The 14654-nt window shown below is 41.0% G+C and overlaps 1 protein-coding gene across 2 annotated transcripts; it reads left to right on the top strand.

Annotated features, from left to right (window-relative positions):
- The first annotated feature begins 1646 nt into the window (after nt 1–1646).
- Nucleotides 1647–13643, top strand: LOC121527022 (coiled-coil domain-containing protein 106-like). 2 transcript variants are annotated; one of them, XM_041813675.1, is made up of 5 exons: nt 1647–1803; nt 7111–7325; nt 8344–8553; nt 8654–8860; nt 10871–13643. In XM_041813675.1, the coding sequence occupies exons 2-5, from the start codon at nt 7121–7123 to the stop codon at nt 11248–11250; spliced, it is 1002 nt and encodes a 333-aa protein (XP_041669609.1). In that variant the 5' UTR covers nt 1647–1803; nt 7111–7120; the 3' UTR covers nt 11251–13643. The 2 variants fall into 2 exon arrangements, with proteins under 2 accessions (XP_041669609.1, XP_041669608.1); XM_041813674.1 differs by having other exon boundaries at nt 8341–8553.
- The last annotated feature ends 1011 nt before the right edge of the window (nt 13644–14654 follow it).

Genomic DNA, 14654 nt, shown 5'->3' with positions numbered 1-14654 from the left:
AGTGAACACTGGAGACAGCTGATCAGTGAAGATGTAGGGAGGACAGATTCCAGTCTGGCTGGAGTAGAAAGGGGTGTCGCTGTGAGTGGGGCGGGTAGCCCAGGGTGGATGGTCATTGTCAGTCCCGCTGTGGAGGGGGGCGGGGTGAGTTGTGGTGAGCCATAATGGGGGATGGTCTCAGGGCTGTCCCATTGTCTTCAAAGCAAGCATACTGGTGCAAGGTGTAAGTGAATTAACAACTAACCTACTTTCACATGAGAGTATACTCCAGGACATTGTACATCACATGAGCACATTTAAAATGCACAAACAGTCACGGGTTACTTCCTTCTTGCATTCAGTGTTCAATCGTTTTATTTTCTACTTTTTCCACTCAAACTACAGAGCAGATAGTCTGAATAAGCCTGGCATCACTTTTGGATGGGAGAGGAGTGGACACGCCCCCTCAACACGGTCGTCACTGCTCTGCTGCGTTTAAGAACCGTCGGAAATATGTCAAGTTATAATTAAAACGTACTCACAAAATAGTAAAGAATTATGGGACCAGACTCCTGATCAGTAGTTTTGACACAGTGGTTAAAAATTTAAGACACAGTAAATGGAAATGACTGGGGATGGTGGAAGACATCAAAATAAATAATTCAAGTTTTTGGATGATATCAAAACTTTGTGATTTTCCCTCCAGCTGAGGCTTCTGTAATGATTATAATTTCTTTTGCTGCTTGGTATGAGATTAAAATGACTTGACATGTGTCATTTATGGTTCTTTACTCATTACAAAGAATAATTGTATATTAAAGAACAATAAATAAAATTTCATTTAGTTAAAGTGAAATAGTTTGCAAAAAGTTGAAAGATTTAAAAAATATAAGCCGCCTTTTGTATTTCAAGAGATTTTGAATTAATTTGAAGGAGGCATGGCTCTTTAGTCTGGAAGCCCCATCAGACGTACAGATTTATATTTTTGTCTGCTGGTTTACTGATAATAAAAGGGCTATTTTATTATTTCCCCAGGATCAGGCCTTACTCACGGACTAACATCGTTCCCCCAAGATCAATAAATAATTATTGAGAAAGAAACAACATCAAGAGATGACCAATATTGTTTTTATTGTTGTGATACAGAGGTTTTTATTTATTTTATGATGGATTTTCGTGAGTTGAGATATCTAGAAAATATAGAAATCCAACGTTTTTAATTAAATCACAGTTTTAAAAAAAAGCAATTTCAGCTGAAATAGCGGGGGGATGCTGAGAGCTGAATTGTGGAAGAACTGCCAAAATAGCCAAAAGCACAAAAATAGCTGAAAATAGCATAAAATGGCATGAAAATAGCTATGTTTTAAAAGTTATAAAAGTTAGAAATGAGAAAAGTCATAGCAGCCGAATGACGAAGAAACGGTGTCAGTACTACAAAGTATGGAGGAATAACCATGAACTAAACGGCCGACTTGAACATCAATATTGTGGATCCTCAGCATCCCCACTAAACAGACTTTTCATGATACTCTGAGTTTCTGAGATGCACCTGCTGCTCTGTTAAAAAGAATTCCTTTAGTGCAGATTTGAGATGTATGATTTTACGTCGAGCCCTTGAATCCAGCACGCTGTCCGACTGACGTATACCCTCTGGCCCCGCCCTCTCTCTAGCAAACACGCTCTGGTCTCGCGTTCATATTTCTCAGCCTTCTGTGTTTATATTTGTGAAAACGGGACATTTCACTCGCCGTAAGGTTTCAGTGTTCATCAGACCGGAAGCAGGAGGATCTGTGACCCCGTTCTGGACTCTGGACTCACTTGAAGGTCGGTGTTTCCCTCGTTTTTCTCTGCCTTTGTCGGTCCTTTTCTCTGCTTTTGCTGATAATTACAGTCATTAGCATCCATCTTGGCAAGAGCTAATTAAAACCTCAGCATGAGAAATGGTTGGCCTTTTTAGCTCTCCAAACAAACTGACGACGGCTCCAACGTCTAAATACGGGCTGTTTCTTCTGCTCCTAAAGGCGTTTATATCGCTGTGAAACCAGTGAAATACATGGTTGATAGGAGAGCAGGCCTGGTGACTTTGTCTGCATCATTAAACTTTAATCGCTCACTTCTTGGTGAGAGCGCAGCTAAAATGCAGAACACGTTAAACTAGAGCTGTAGTCACTTTAACAGGCTGGTCCAGGAGTCAGACTCATCACTGCAGCAGTCCTCTTCTGTTTAGACTCTGCAGCATGCACGTTGAAGAGTCTGTCATCGTTACCATGGAAACCTGAAGTAAAACACTAATGACCACTTCCTGCAACAGAAAACAACCATTTAAATCACTGTCATCGAGTCGTTTCTGCTATTTGAACTGTTCGTTTTGTTAACTCGCCACCTTTACACTCTTCTGACACAAAAATTAGGGATGTACCATCGAGGATTTATGCCGATATCCGATATTTACAGATTCATTTTAGCCGATACCGATATTTAAATACCCTCTTCGGACAAAAAATGTCAGTCTTTTTGGACACTTTAAGGTTCAAGGATGACCAAGGAAACAATTTTAGTCCTTAAAAACACTTTTAAGTTTAAAGAATGAGGATAAATAAAGAAAAAGACCTCACCTGGCAGGTGTGCTGGTTCAGACTAAAACTCCACTGGTTTATTAGTATACAGGTGCGTCTGAACAAATTAGAATATCATGAAAAAGTTCAATATTTTTTGTCACTCTTTTCTGAAAGGTAAACCCATTTATTAGATAGACTCATCACACATAGAGTGAAATATTTCAGCCTTTATTTCTTGAAATGTTGATGATTATGGCTTACAGATAAGAAAACCCAAAATTCAGTGTTCCAAAAATTAGAATATTACATAAGATCAACAAAAAAAAGGGTGTTTTACACAGAAATGTCAGGCTTCTGAAAAGTCTGTTCATTTCTATGCATCAATACTTGGTTGGGCCTCCTTCTGCATGAATTACTGCATCAATGCGGCGTGGCATGGAGGCGATCAGCCTGTGGCACTGCTCAGGTGTAATGAAGCCCAGGTTGCTTTGATAGCGGCCTTCAGGTCATCTGCATCGTTGGGTCTGGTGTCCCTCATCTTCCATAGATTCTCTATGGGGTTCAGGTCTGAGTCACAGTAACTCCATGGTCACTGAAGCAGCTTTGGTACCTTTGGCAGTGTGGGCAGGTGCCAAGTCCTGCTGGAAAATGAAATCAGCATCTCCATGGTGCTGGTCAGCAGAAGGAAGCATGAAGGTCTCTAAAATGTCCTGGTAGATGGCTGCGCTGACTGTGGACTTCAGAAAACACAGTGGACCAACACCATGAATTTGAATTTGTAAAAATAACAGCAGAGTGTAAAATGTGAATTTCCCTTCAGGGGATGAATAAAAAAAAACTCTACCAGCGGACGCCATGGCAGCCCAAATCATCACTGACTGTGGAAACTTCACACTGGACTTCAAGCAACGTGGATTCTGTGCCTCTCCACTCCTCCTCCAGACTCTGGGACCTAGAAGAGTAGAAGTGAAATAATGCTATGCTATGCTAAGCTATGAAATAATCATGGAACGTTACGAGACGGAGACTTTTAAAGCTAAATGCAAAGCTACCAAGTACCTACGGCACTGCCACAGGTGTGCACTGTGTCACTCCACCCAGTGGTTCACTCAGAAAGTAGTTCCGAGTATTTGCTTCATGTGTCATAATGTCACACAGTTATATGTTACTATTTCATAGCGTGGTGAATGTGCAGGTCACAACTTGTCCACCAGAGCGTTTTGGAGTTGCTGGATTGTGTATTTGATGAGTTTGATGAAGGAAAGCCAAAAATACCGTCTGTCTCCACAGCGTCAGCTGTGCAGCTGGTATATCGGTCCCCCCGATCTAGAAACAGCTTGCACCAACAACTAAAGGAAGCGAACCTATTACTAAGACTATAAGAGTTATGGTAATGGGCAAGTTTGCCAAAATGTTGAAGTATCCCTGTAAAATGTCAGGGTCAGTGTGTAAACCTGCTGTTATGTGATCCATGGAGGTTCTGCAGTAAGAGCTGTCCTCCATATTAACGTGGATATTAAGCTGTTTATTGTTTGAGCATGTTATCCTGCCATTAAAAAGGTAAAATAACAGTATAAAGTCACTTTTTTACAGCTAGGCTGATCTAAAAAGGGCATTAACTTTCCAGAAATGTTAAATAGCTTGCTCCTGATGGTGCCCTTCTCCTTAGGCTATCCTGTTAAACTGGGTAATTTTTTTCTTATGCTTGCACATGTTCTGTATCCTTTCTTAAACTTACATATAGCTATGCTATGTTAAAGGAATAAGAAGCTATAAACAAAGGGAAACAGCATCTTGATTTTTAAGAAGCCTGCCTCTAAAGCATTAAAACAGTTCCTCTGCTTATTACTAATAAAGGCCTCACTCATGCATGATTCATTATCTTCTAATGAAAGCATTAATGCGTCGTATATCACAAATTCATGGTGCTCAGGATGAATGAATGATTATGGGGTCATTAGTGAGGTTTCCTGGTAAGAGGTCATTCGCTGAAAGCACAGCCCCGTTCTCCGCAGTAATAAAATTTACACACATGTCAATCATTGATTATAAAAGTGCACCATAAAGCTGATCAGATCACAGACACACAACAGTAACCACAGCTGGACACAAACATTCTGTTATTAATATCAATCACTTCTGCTGTTGCATTGGTTAGTGTAACATCCTTGCATCGACAAGCATTCATTAGTCATCCTCAACTCAAATATGCATGCTTCATACACATCAGTTCATGCTTAATGCATGCAGAAATTTAATGCCACTTACTGCAGCCCTTGGCAGGCATTTAGCAGACCTTTAAGCAGTTAAAAGCATGTAATGTTTGCAGTATTTTTAAAGTAATTTAGATTTTGCAGATACTGCTATTTCTACACTGTTTCCACTCCTGAGAGATTCTAGAAAATTTCAGGAGCTTTGCTGCTTTTGAGCCACATGTGGCTCTTTTGTGATGATTTGTGGCTTTTTCATGTCATTATTTGAAATATTTTTCCCTCAGAAAACATTAGAAATATCAACTTTAACTTCAGAAATGATCCATTAAGCAGTTTGTTTCCCACTCTTGTGCAGTTGTGAACCTTTATTTTTTGTTTGTGTATTTCCATTGCCCTTATTTGTAATTTTCCCCACTTTTTTCTATTTTTACAGCTTTTAAAGCTCGAGTTTGACACTTCTTTTGCCCCCTTTTCCCATTTTTTCTCTTTTTGTCCTGCTTTTTGCTATTGCAATCATTTCCATTTTTTGCCATGTTATGCCCCTTCTCACCCGTTTAAGCAGACTTTTTCCATTGAATGCCACTTTTTTTCCTCATGTTTGCCACTTTTGTCCATTTTAGTCTCTTTGCACTCTTTTTTTGCCACAATTATCAATTTTGCCACTTTTTCTCAGCATTTTTTTGCCAATTTTCACCCATTTTTGCCACTTCTTTGCCAGGTTTTGACCAATTTTGCCACAAGTAACTCACAAGTTTTTGCCTCAGTTATCTTGCTTTTTGCTATTTCAGTTTTTTCCCCCTTTTTGCCATTTTTTGCCCCTTCTTGCACATTTAAGCAGCCTTTTGACATTGAATGCCACTTTTTCCAACTTTTGCCCGTTTTATTGACTCCTTTTTGCCACATTTTACTGTTTTTTGCCACCTGTAACTTATTTTTTAATCAATTTTTGCCACTTTTTCTCCATATTTTTGCCAACTTTCACACATTTTTTGCCACTTCTTCTCTGCTTTTTGACCATTTTACCACTTTAATTTATTTTTATTGCCACTTTAACCCATTTTCACCACTTTTCACCACTTAGATTGTGGCTCTTTCTGAGGTATTTTTTAACAGTTTGGGCTGTTTGGTTGAGCAGGGCTGAGTAACTCTGCTTTAGAGCGGAGGTCCAGACTAAGGAGTAATGATTGTATGCCTTCAGTGTCGAACTGCTGTGCCATTAACAGCCCTCCATTATTTCTGAGGTTCTGTTTCTGTGGCCTGATATCCCAGCATGCTGTGTGCAGTGAAGCCGCTGATAAAACTAAAGAAGAGGGGAACGCCTCTTTAACAGCTTTTCTCCCTCATTTTGTTATAAAATTGCTTTTGGAGGATACAGCATTATACTCTTTAGCAAAGAAGCAATGCAAGGTAGATAAACATGACAGCTTAATTTAAAGGGGACATATTATGCAAAAATGGCTTTTTCATACTTTTCTAACACAAACGTGTGTCCCTGTCCACAATCCCCTCAAATACCAGAAAAGTCCATTCCCCCTCCGTCTCTCTTTCTCCACCTTTCAGAAAATGTGTGCTAAAACAAGCTGCTCTCAGATTTTCCCCTCATGACCTCATGTGGGAAGTTAGCCCCGCCCCCAGGTTTGTTGGCCCTCCCTGCTTGGAAGAAAGTTCCGCCCTCTTATCATCATCCTCTTAGTAGCCAGCTGAGATGCTGGATAGCTCAGTGGGTTACCCTGCTGACTATGGTGTGAGAGACTGATGGTTCAAACCCCAGTCAGGTCCTTAACTTCGTCGCCGCCACCGCTGCCATTTTGCCAGAGAAACTCCTGGGCAAGATGCCTCACTCCTGTGCTGCGTGGGGATGACAAGATCACGTGGAATAACATTTTAAACATTAAAGATGCAAGCAGCGATAACGGGCTCTCGCAACCTGCTGCACTTAGGGAGGTGTAGCGACCGCAGGTGTGTAAGATTTCAAAATAAAAGCCTTCTCAAATGTGCCATATTCATTGTGCAACAGCCTAACTTTAAAATGAAAATAAATAAGAAAAGAACTGCCCAACTTTAAATTAAAATAATTTAGAAACCCCCTGTTACCACAGACTCATTCTACCTGAGACTGATAGTTGAAGACCCCACAATATATCTGGCCCAATATGATGTGGACTTTCAAAATAAAAGCCTTCTAAAATATGCCATTTTTATTGTGCAACTGTCTAACTTTGAAATGAAATAGTTAAGAAAAGAACTGCCCAAAAAACAGACTAAAGTATGAATGTTTACAGCAGTTTAAGAACCTTCTGCATATCAGTGAGCTTTTTCTTGGTTTCATGACCAGCCTATCCCTCCTCTGGTCGTCTCAGGTGTGAAGAGATGTCCGTGTGGCAGCAGGAGCCTTCGGGTTACTCTCCATGTGTGGAGATCGACTCCAGCTCGGTGAGGTGTAAAGACAGCTTCACCTCTCCAGCCTGGCTGAAGCAGGAACAGGACGAACTCCGCATCATCAAGTGGGAGAACTTCGGGACAGGAACGTCGACTGACGCTGTTCAGGATAACACACCGAGCAGCGCCATGTCAGGTAGGAACATTTTCATACCCTGTCTGCTGTTTGTAGGGTTAATTAGCCATTATTTCAGGTATTGTTAACACTATGAGAAGGAAATTAGCCTTTAAAATGTGATTATATTATTTGCTTTAACAATCAGATTGCCATTTTTATAATTGTTTCAAAAGTGTGAGTCAAAATAGACCCCTTAATGGTTGGTGTCTGTAAAAATAAGTACACACGTCTTGGCAATGGAAGTGCTGCTTTTCTCCGTTCATCTGGACATGATAGCAAGCATAATAAAGTTATCATTAGCATCAGAATGTCTGGCTGTTGCTGGTTATTGGTCAGAATCTGTATTCCAACAGTGGATTAAAGTTCTACAGGATTTTGACAGTGTCATGACTGTTTCAAAGCAACCTTAGGCTATTAAAGGCATGATCTGTCTCGTCTTTGAGTTCTAAAACAGTGAAATTACTGCTGCTATTTTACTACATTTTTAAAAGTTCTCATCTTTACGTAGGAGCATTGAACTCACCAAAGTAGATCAAAATTCACTCCTTTATCTAAAAATTACAAGATTAGGATCTTGTAATTGCTAGATAAGGATCATATATTTGTGAGATAATTTTCTCATGATTACAAGATGAGAATCTTGATCCTGATCTCATAATGATGAGATAAGAGGTCTGGCATGTTTAATTGCACGTAGACACAGAAAGTTGGGTTGCAGAGAGCACAGCAGCTCCCCCTAAAATCAGGCACATGTTAAGTTATCAGCTTTTGAAAGCATTTAAATGTGTGTTTATTCATTGTCACTGGTTATGGGTATGCTTATATGTGAGATTTTTAAACATATTTACTTGTTATAGTGGACTATGAGTTGTTTACAGTACTCCAGCAAAGCTACGTACATGTGTGAATGCCTAAAATACAACAGGATATGATGCATTTGAAAACTGCATGATTCTCTTTATTGCCCCGTTTGTGGAAGTGTGTTAATCTCAAAGCTTTGTTACGATAAATGACATTCAAAAATCTCCTCTAGCAGCCTCACAGGTTGAAAGCCTGCCCCCGAGGGTGCTGTTGACCATCACTAAGCTCCAGTGCATGCTGGAGAGCAAACAGGAGCGCATCGCCGCCCTGGAGAGGCAGGTGGAGGACCTGATGCAGGACCGCAAGTTTCTGAGGAGCCAGATAGAAAACCTCACAAGTAACCGCACACTGCACACGTTTGCATCGCCCAGTCCCGTGACAGAAGGTCAGTGTTAACCTTGTTAACCTTAGTGGGGTGCATTTGTTTGAAACTGTGCGGGTCATGTCATGTGTAGTCTGGGATCATTTGTGTTTTTTATTCACAGCACCAAAAGCCAGCAAAGTGCAGCACTCAGAAAACAAATCAAAGAAGAGAGAACGAGTTTCCTGCAGCTCCTCTGACAGCAGCAACAGTGACTCTGCAGAGTCAGACTCATCAGAAGTTTCTGCAGCTTCAAGCGAACACAGACGGAAAAAACACCACAAAGACAAGAAAAGATCGAAGAAAGGGAGAGACTACTGCAGGAAGAGAGGTGACAATGATGGCATATTATCATTAAACTAACCCTAACCCAAGGACATGAGATAGAGACAATGCAGACAGTACCTCTAGAGATAAAGTTTTATCTACAAAAGATTTAATATTGATGATTGCTGATATTTATTTTCCTCATCTTTGTATGGTTACTGATTGTAATGCACATGCCCAAAGTGTGGAAAACAATTTTGAAAATCTTAAGAAACAAGACCGTCAAACCGGTTTAATAGACATTTAAGTGCATGAACAGGGATTTCTATCTGTTCTGGGCATTCAAATACTATGTGTTCATACCACAGTGCTAAACTGAAGACAGGTTGGTATCTGATTGCTCAGACTGCTAACAGAAGTGGTCTGGGATGCCTTCATCCAGACTGGATTGGTTGTGTAGATGCAACTCATACTGTTACGCATTAAAAACTACCTATTCAGTAATATTCCACTAGCAAATGAAAAGCCTGGTTTTGCATCCATGTAGCCTTGATCGGAGGGTTTGGGATTGCAGCTTTGTCTACAGATCTGCTCTGTAATAAGAGCTTGTCACTAAGTTTCCTAATTTCTCTTCATTTGGTACCATTTTGGCTTTTTATGTCTTTAAAAGAACAACAAAAATGGAAAAAATCTAATCAGTGTTCCATAAAGGTTATTAGCTATAAAGTGTATGACAGTTCCCTTAACACCACATTTATTACACAATGAGTGAGAAAAACTGTCTAAGAGATGCTATTCGCTAGCTTGTGGCTATTTTCCCAGTTCATTCTTTATACCAGTATTTTCACTGCACAGATCATGAGGAGATACCAGGCTATGGTAAGAGAGCCGTGAAAATGATGTACGGGCTTTTGTTTGCATAAGAGATGGGCAAGTGAGTTCTGATATCAGGTCGCCACATTATTACCACAATATACCACAATATTGTTAATGCATATCAAGGATGCACATACTATCTACAGTTATGCATATTCTAAACTGGTGGTTCTCAACCTGGGGTGGAGGTGGGGTGGATTTAGGGGGTGCAATGCTCCGTCTACTCTGACGTTGTTAAAATTAGGTTTGCATATATTTTTTTTAAACCATATTTAGACATTTATTGGATAGTTAAAACATATATCTTTGGGTAAGAACAAATGTTTGTAGGCCTCTTGGTATTTCATCAGTGAAAACAATTCAAATTCATGTTCAATTTTTCTGTGTGGGTCCTGGGAGGAGGCTCAGCTGTTTCTTCCATACATGTTGGGGGCCTAAGAAGAAATATTTGGAACCACCTTGTTTGTTTTTGTTTGGTTTATACTTCTAAACCTTAGTGTTAGCTTAGGGTTAGTTCATGCTGGACACGGAAGTCAGCTGTGGCTGCCGGTCTGGAGAGCGGCTATGGAAATGCTCTGATAGACTAGAGAGGGAGCGAAGTGCTCCACAGTATGATTCGCTGGCATTCCGCGGCGCGCACGCTGTATATGGAAATTCGGGGTAAAGCTCCTCCTCCTCCACCCCAGCCTCCTCCTTCACAGACTAAAACTTGTTGCACCCTCATACTCAGATTTCTGCTACTATGGATAAATTAAAAGCTCCTGAAGCATTTCTATTTTGTTAAATATGCAGTGTCATAAATGTAAATCCATAAGGGGGCTTCAAGCCATGAGCTCCCTGGAAAGTCAAAGCCTGCTGCTTGGCTAACCCAGAGAAATGGTGGCATTTGTCTGTCTTTAAAGCCCAATTCCAACTTGAACTACAGAGATATTAACATCCATTCCTTGAGGCATGTAGCATTTTTCAGACAGTGATAGACCAAAGATTGACAAGAATGAAAGGGCTCCTCCAGTCACCACTAAGCCACTGCTCCTGTCCGCCACTAGATGGCGCTTAGACATAACTCTTGCAACAGTTAAAGTGGTTTGATTTAGCTTTTATCTCCTTTGCTCATGCTAATCTTAGTCCATGTTTTTAAATGTTCTACACTGAGAGTAGACAATGCACAGTCACACTTTTTTTATTTTTCCCTCTCCAGCCACTGGGGTCCAGTACGTCATCCACCGCTACAAACAAGTCCTGTCAGCATTTATCAAGAAGAAAAACATGTCTGAAGCTTTCCGTCATCTGGGAATTGACCGGAACACCATCGCCAACACGGCATCCATTGCTGAACTCCACCTGGCTGGTAAAGACATGGTGCCGTTGGTGGGCGCGTTTCGCCAAGGAGAAGAAACTCTTGTCAGTTACGCCCAAAGGTGCACGCTGGTCATTGACAGTGACCCAGAACTGGCGAGGAGAATAGACCAGATGAAAGCCAATTCAGAGCTTCTGCCCATCTCAGGGAAGAGGCAGAGGATGATGCACTCTCACATGGCGCCAATAGGAGATACCACAGAAAGCATTTTAATAGGTTAATGATTATTTCATTTCATGGAGAAGGGATAACAATAATGACTCACTAAAGGGGGTTCATTTGTTTCTTCTTCTCTCAATCTAAACTGCTGGATTTAAATATTTCATGTAGCATTTTTGCAATTTTCTAAGTTAATTTCTTTCTTAAGGGAACCAAAATGTAAATGAGGCTCACATTTACACATCTATGTTGTGCATTTTGTACTTGATGGTCATGAAAAATAGCAGCATCATGTTTTTATTTTTTAGGATGATTTAGTGCAGTGGTTCTCAGCTGGTAGGTTGAGACCCAAAAGTGGGTTGCTTAGCTCTTTCCAGAAGGTTGTAAATGTGTACCAGGGAAAAATAGCAGTGAAGTCTGTGTTTGGAAGCCTTAAAATGATAAACAGTAAATTCATTCATGTATTTATTAGGTACTAAAAGTACATTTCAGTGTTTGTCTTGAGATTCCTACTCATTAAGCTTTCTTTTTTGGATAATAAAGCTGGTTTTCCCCAAGATAATCAGGAAATTCCTGGAAAATAATTACCAAATGACCATGCTGTCTCAGAAAAATGGAGTTAAATTAGGATAATTAAGCCTGATTCCTGCTTCTGCGTCCTGTCAACGGCGTAGCTACGCGTAGCCCTCTGCGTCAACATGGACCCCTACGCCGTAGCTTGACCCGCAAATCCTTACTATACGTCGTGGCAACGCGAACCGCAAGGTCTGTGATTGGTCCGCTCAAAACATCATTTCTGGCAGTTGCTTTTTCTGGTCTTTATTCCTGCAATGCCGCCAGGTTTTTGTGGAGAGGTGCGAGTTTTTCAACGAAGGATCAAGTCGAAGAGTCTCGGTCGCCATTGTTTACTGTGACTGAAAGATAAACAAGGATTTGGATGTGAGCCCTCTGAAACCACACACACACAGCCACTCCCCTTAGCGGCATGGCGGTGAATTGCAGAGCGATGCGTTCCCTCAATGCAGAACTTCGAATGGTCAATGGCGTCGTGGGTACGCCGTTGACGTGACGCAGAAGCATAAATCAGGCTTTACAGTACTTTTGAAAAGGATTGACCCCCGTGGATGTTCTATGCTTTTATGAATTTTACAAATCTTCTGTGGTCAACATAATTTGGCTTTTTTGACAAAGTATTAAATCTAAAAACTCTTAAATGTCAAAATGAAAACAGATTTCTACAAAGTAATCTATTAAATGAAAATATGCTGTGTAAAATAAATATTCCTCCTTCTAGTCAGTCTTTAGTAGACTCTCTTTTGTCTGCAGCCTCAGCTCTGAGTCTGACAGGTCTCAGTCAGGATCAAACATCTGGTCTCTGCAGTTTTACTCCCTTCGTCTTAGTCAGGTCGCGGAGAGATCAGGGATCAGACTTTTCAAGTCCAGCCACAAGTTCTCCATTGGATTGGATCTGTGTCTCGGTAGCCTCTCTCACTAGTCTCCTTGCACGGTCACTCGATTTGTGAGGTCGACCTGATCCAGGCAGATTAATGCGTGTGCCATATTCCTTCTATTTCTTGATTATGGATTAAACTGAACTCTCTGGGATTTTTGGTGCCTCAGAAATCTTTTTGGATCCGTCCCCTGACCTGTACTTTTCACCAACATTTTCTCTGAGTGTTCTTTTGACATCATGATGTAATGGTAGCCAAGTACACTGATTAACCAGCTACTGGACCTTCCAGACACAGGTGTTTTTATCCTACAGTCACTGAGACACTTTCAGGTGATCCCCATTTCACTAACTCTGAGACTGTTAGCACCAGATAGCCAGACCTCTGTTGGATTAGGTCAGTCACTTAAAGGGAGTGAATATTTATGCACTGACTTATTTTACATTTTTAATTGACATTACATTGTACAGATCCATTCTCACCTGAACATTAAAGAGGGGATTTTTGTATTTTTTAGCCAAAAAAAGCCAGATTATATTGAACCTGATTGGTTTCTAAAATCGATGAAAGGGTCAAACATAAGAGGGGATGGTTCCTTTCATAGGCGCTGCACATGCAGTCATGTGCTCTTTAAACATGTTGGTTTAGTTTTGCCCTTTTGATCTATTTAGGATCCAAACTGCAACATTTTTCATTTATTTAACTTGAGTGGTTAAAAATTTAAAGGCGGGTCCTGATGCCCCACCAGTTGAGAACCACTGAGCGTGTAGTTTTAGAACCATCCACAAGATGGCAGTAGGCGCACATAAAATCATGTTTAGAAATCTCTTCATTCAATCCAAAATGGTGGAAGTTGATTTCCATTTTCCAGTCTGTTGGAGAATTAACTTCCTGTCCATCAACGCTGTGAAGATGTTGACCTTATCCTGTTATACATGTTCTGTAAAAATCTGCATTTGTCTGAAAGTGTGTAAGTGTTTCTGAAGCTGCCAAAATGAACACAGTTTGATCACACATGCTGTTTCTTCTTCTTTGTTTTTTATTTAGGATGTGTTTTTTTTAAGATTAGACATTAAGACAAGATTTACTACTGGTTCTTTAACATGGTCAAATCAAGGACCCCACATGTGAGACGCTGGTATCCCAGAAATTAAAGCACATCAGCTGTAAGTGGTATTAGATTCGTCCTGCTTTCAGGCATATTTAAATTGTTTCTTGACCACAGGAATGAGCATCTCCAGTTGTCCAGACAGATGGGAAAGCTGGGTAATACACCCTTGGGCGATGGTAAGTGTCACCCTGCTGTTTGCTTTTCACATGGAGAGACAAATTAGTCATTCAAAGCCATTACAAGGGCTGCACCCAGGCTGTTTATCTTTGTGTGGGACTCCGTCACTGTCACTCCTATTTTCACACCCAGGCTATCTGCTGATCATTCGCTCTCTCATCCCCATCCCCACCCTCTGAAAGCCCCGCCATCTTCTCCTAAGAGCCCGCTCTGTCATTTTCATCACCTCTCTGTTCTTTCCTTCCTGAATGCTACATCATTTCTCCCAATTTTTGAGGAGTTTCAGAAGGCGTAGGAACATTTTTAGCCAGAAGAGGTGGTAGTGAACGACCCACAGTTGCCTTCAGCCCAAGGGGACAGGTGCATGCTGGTCTGCTCGGCAGCATGAGGTGGAAAAGGGTGGGTGTCTCTCTGCCAGCTCTCATCTCTTCCCACCTCCCGAGGCACGCAAATGTCAGTTCTGCTCTCCTTGTCACAAGCACAAGATGCGAAAGCAGGTTTTTCTTCTCATCCTGAAATGAAAAAGGACAGAGAGGAAGGCACAGGGTGTTCTGGAGGTATACAACTATTTCATTTCTGCACAACACCTTTGTCGTTCCACAAAATGCAGCCTCCACCTGCAAATACTCCAGAGTGACAGCTGCGCGTTTGGTGTTAATGACTCATGGTGATGGTGCTCAGAGCTGGAGATGGAGATAGGATGTAGGCCTAATCGAGCCTGAAGCAT

This window comes from Cheilinus undulatus, linkage group 19 (assembly GCF_018320785.1).
Source record: "Cheilinus undulatus linkage group 19, ASM1832078v1, whole genome shotgun sequence".
In the NCBI taxonomy this organism is placed as follows: domain Eukaryota; kingdom Metazoa; phylum Chordata; class Actinopteri; order Labriformes; family Labridae; genus Cheilinus; species Cheilinus undulatus.
The sequence above is the reverse complement of the archived record's forward strand: the minus strand, read 5'-3'. Positions and strand labels throughout refer to the sequence as shown.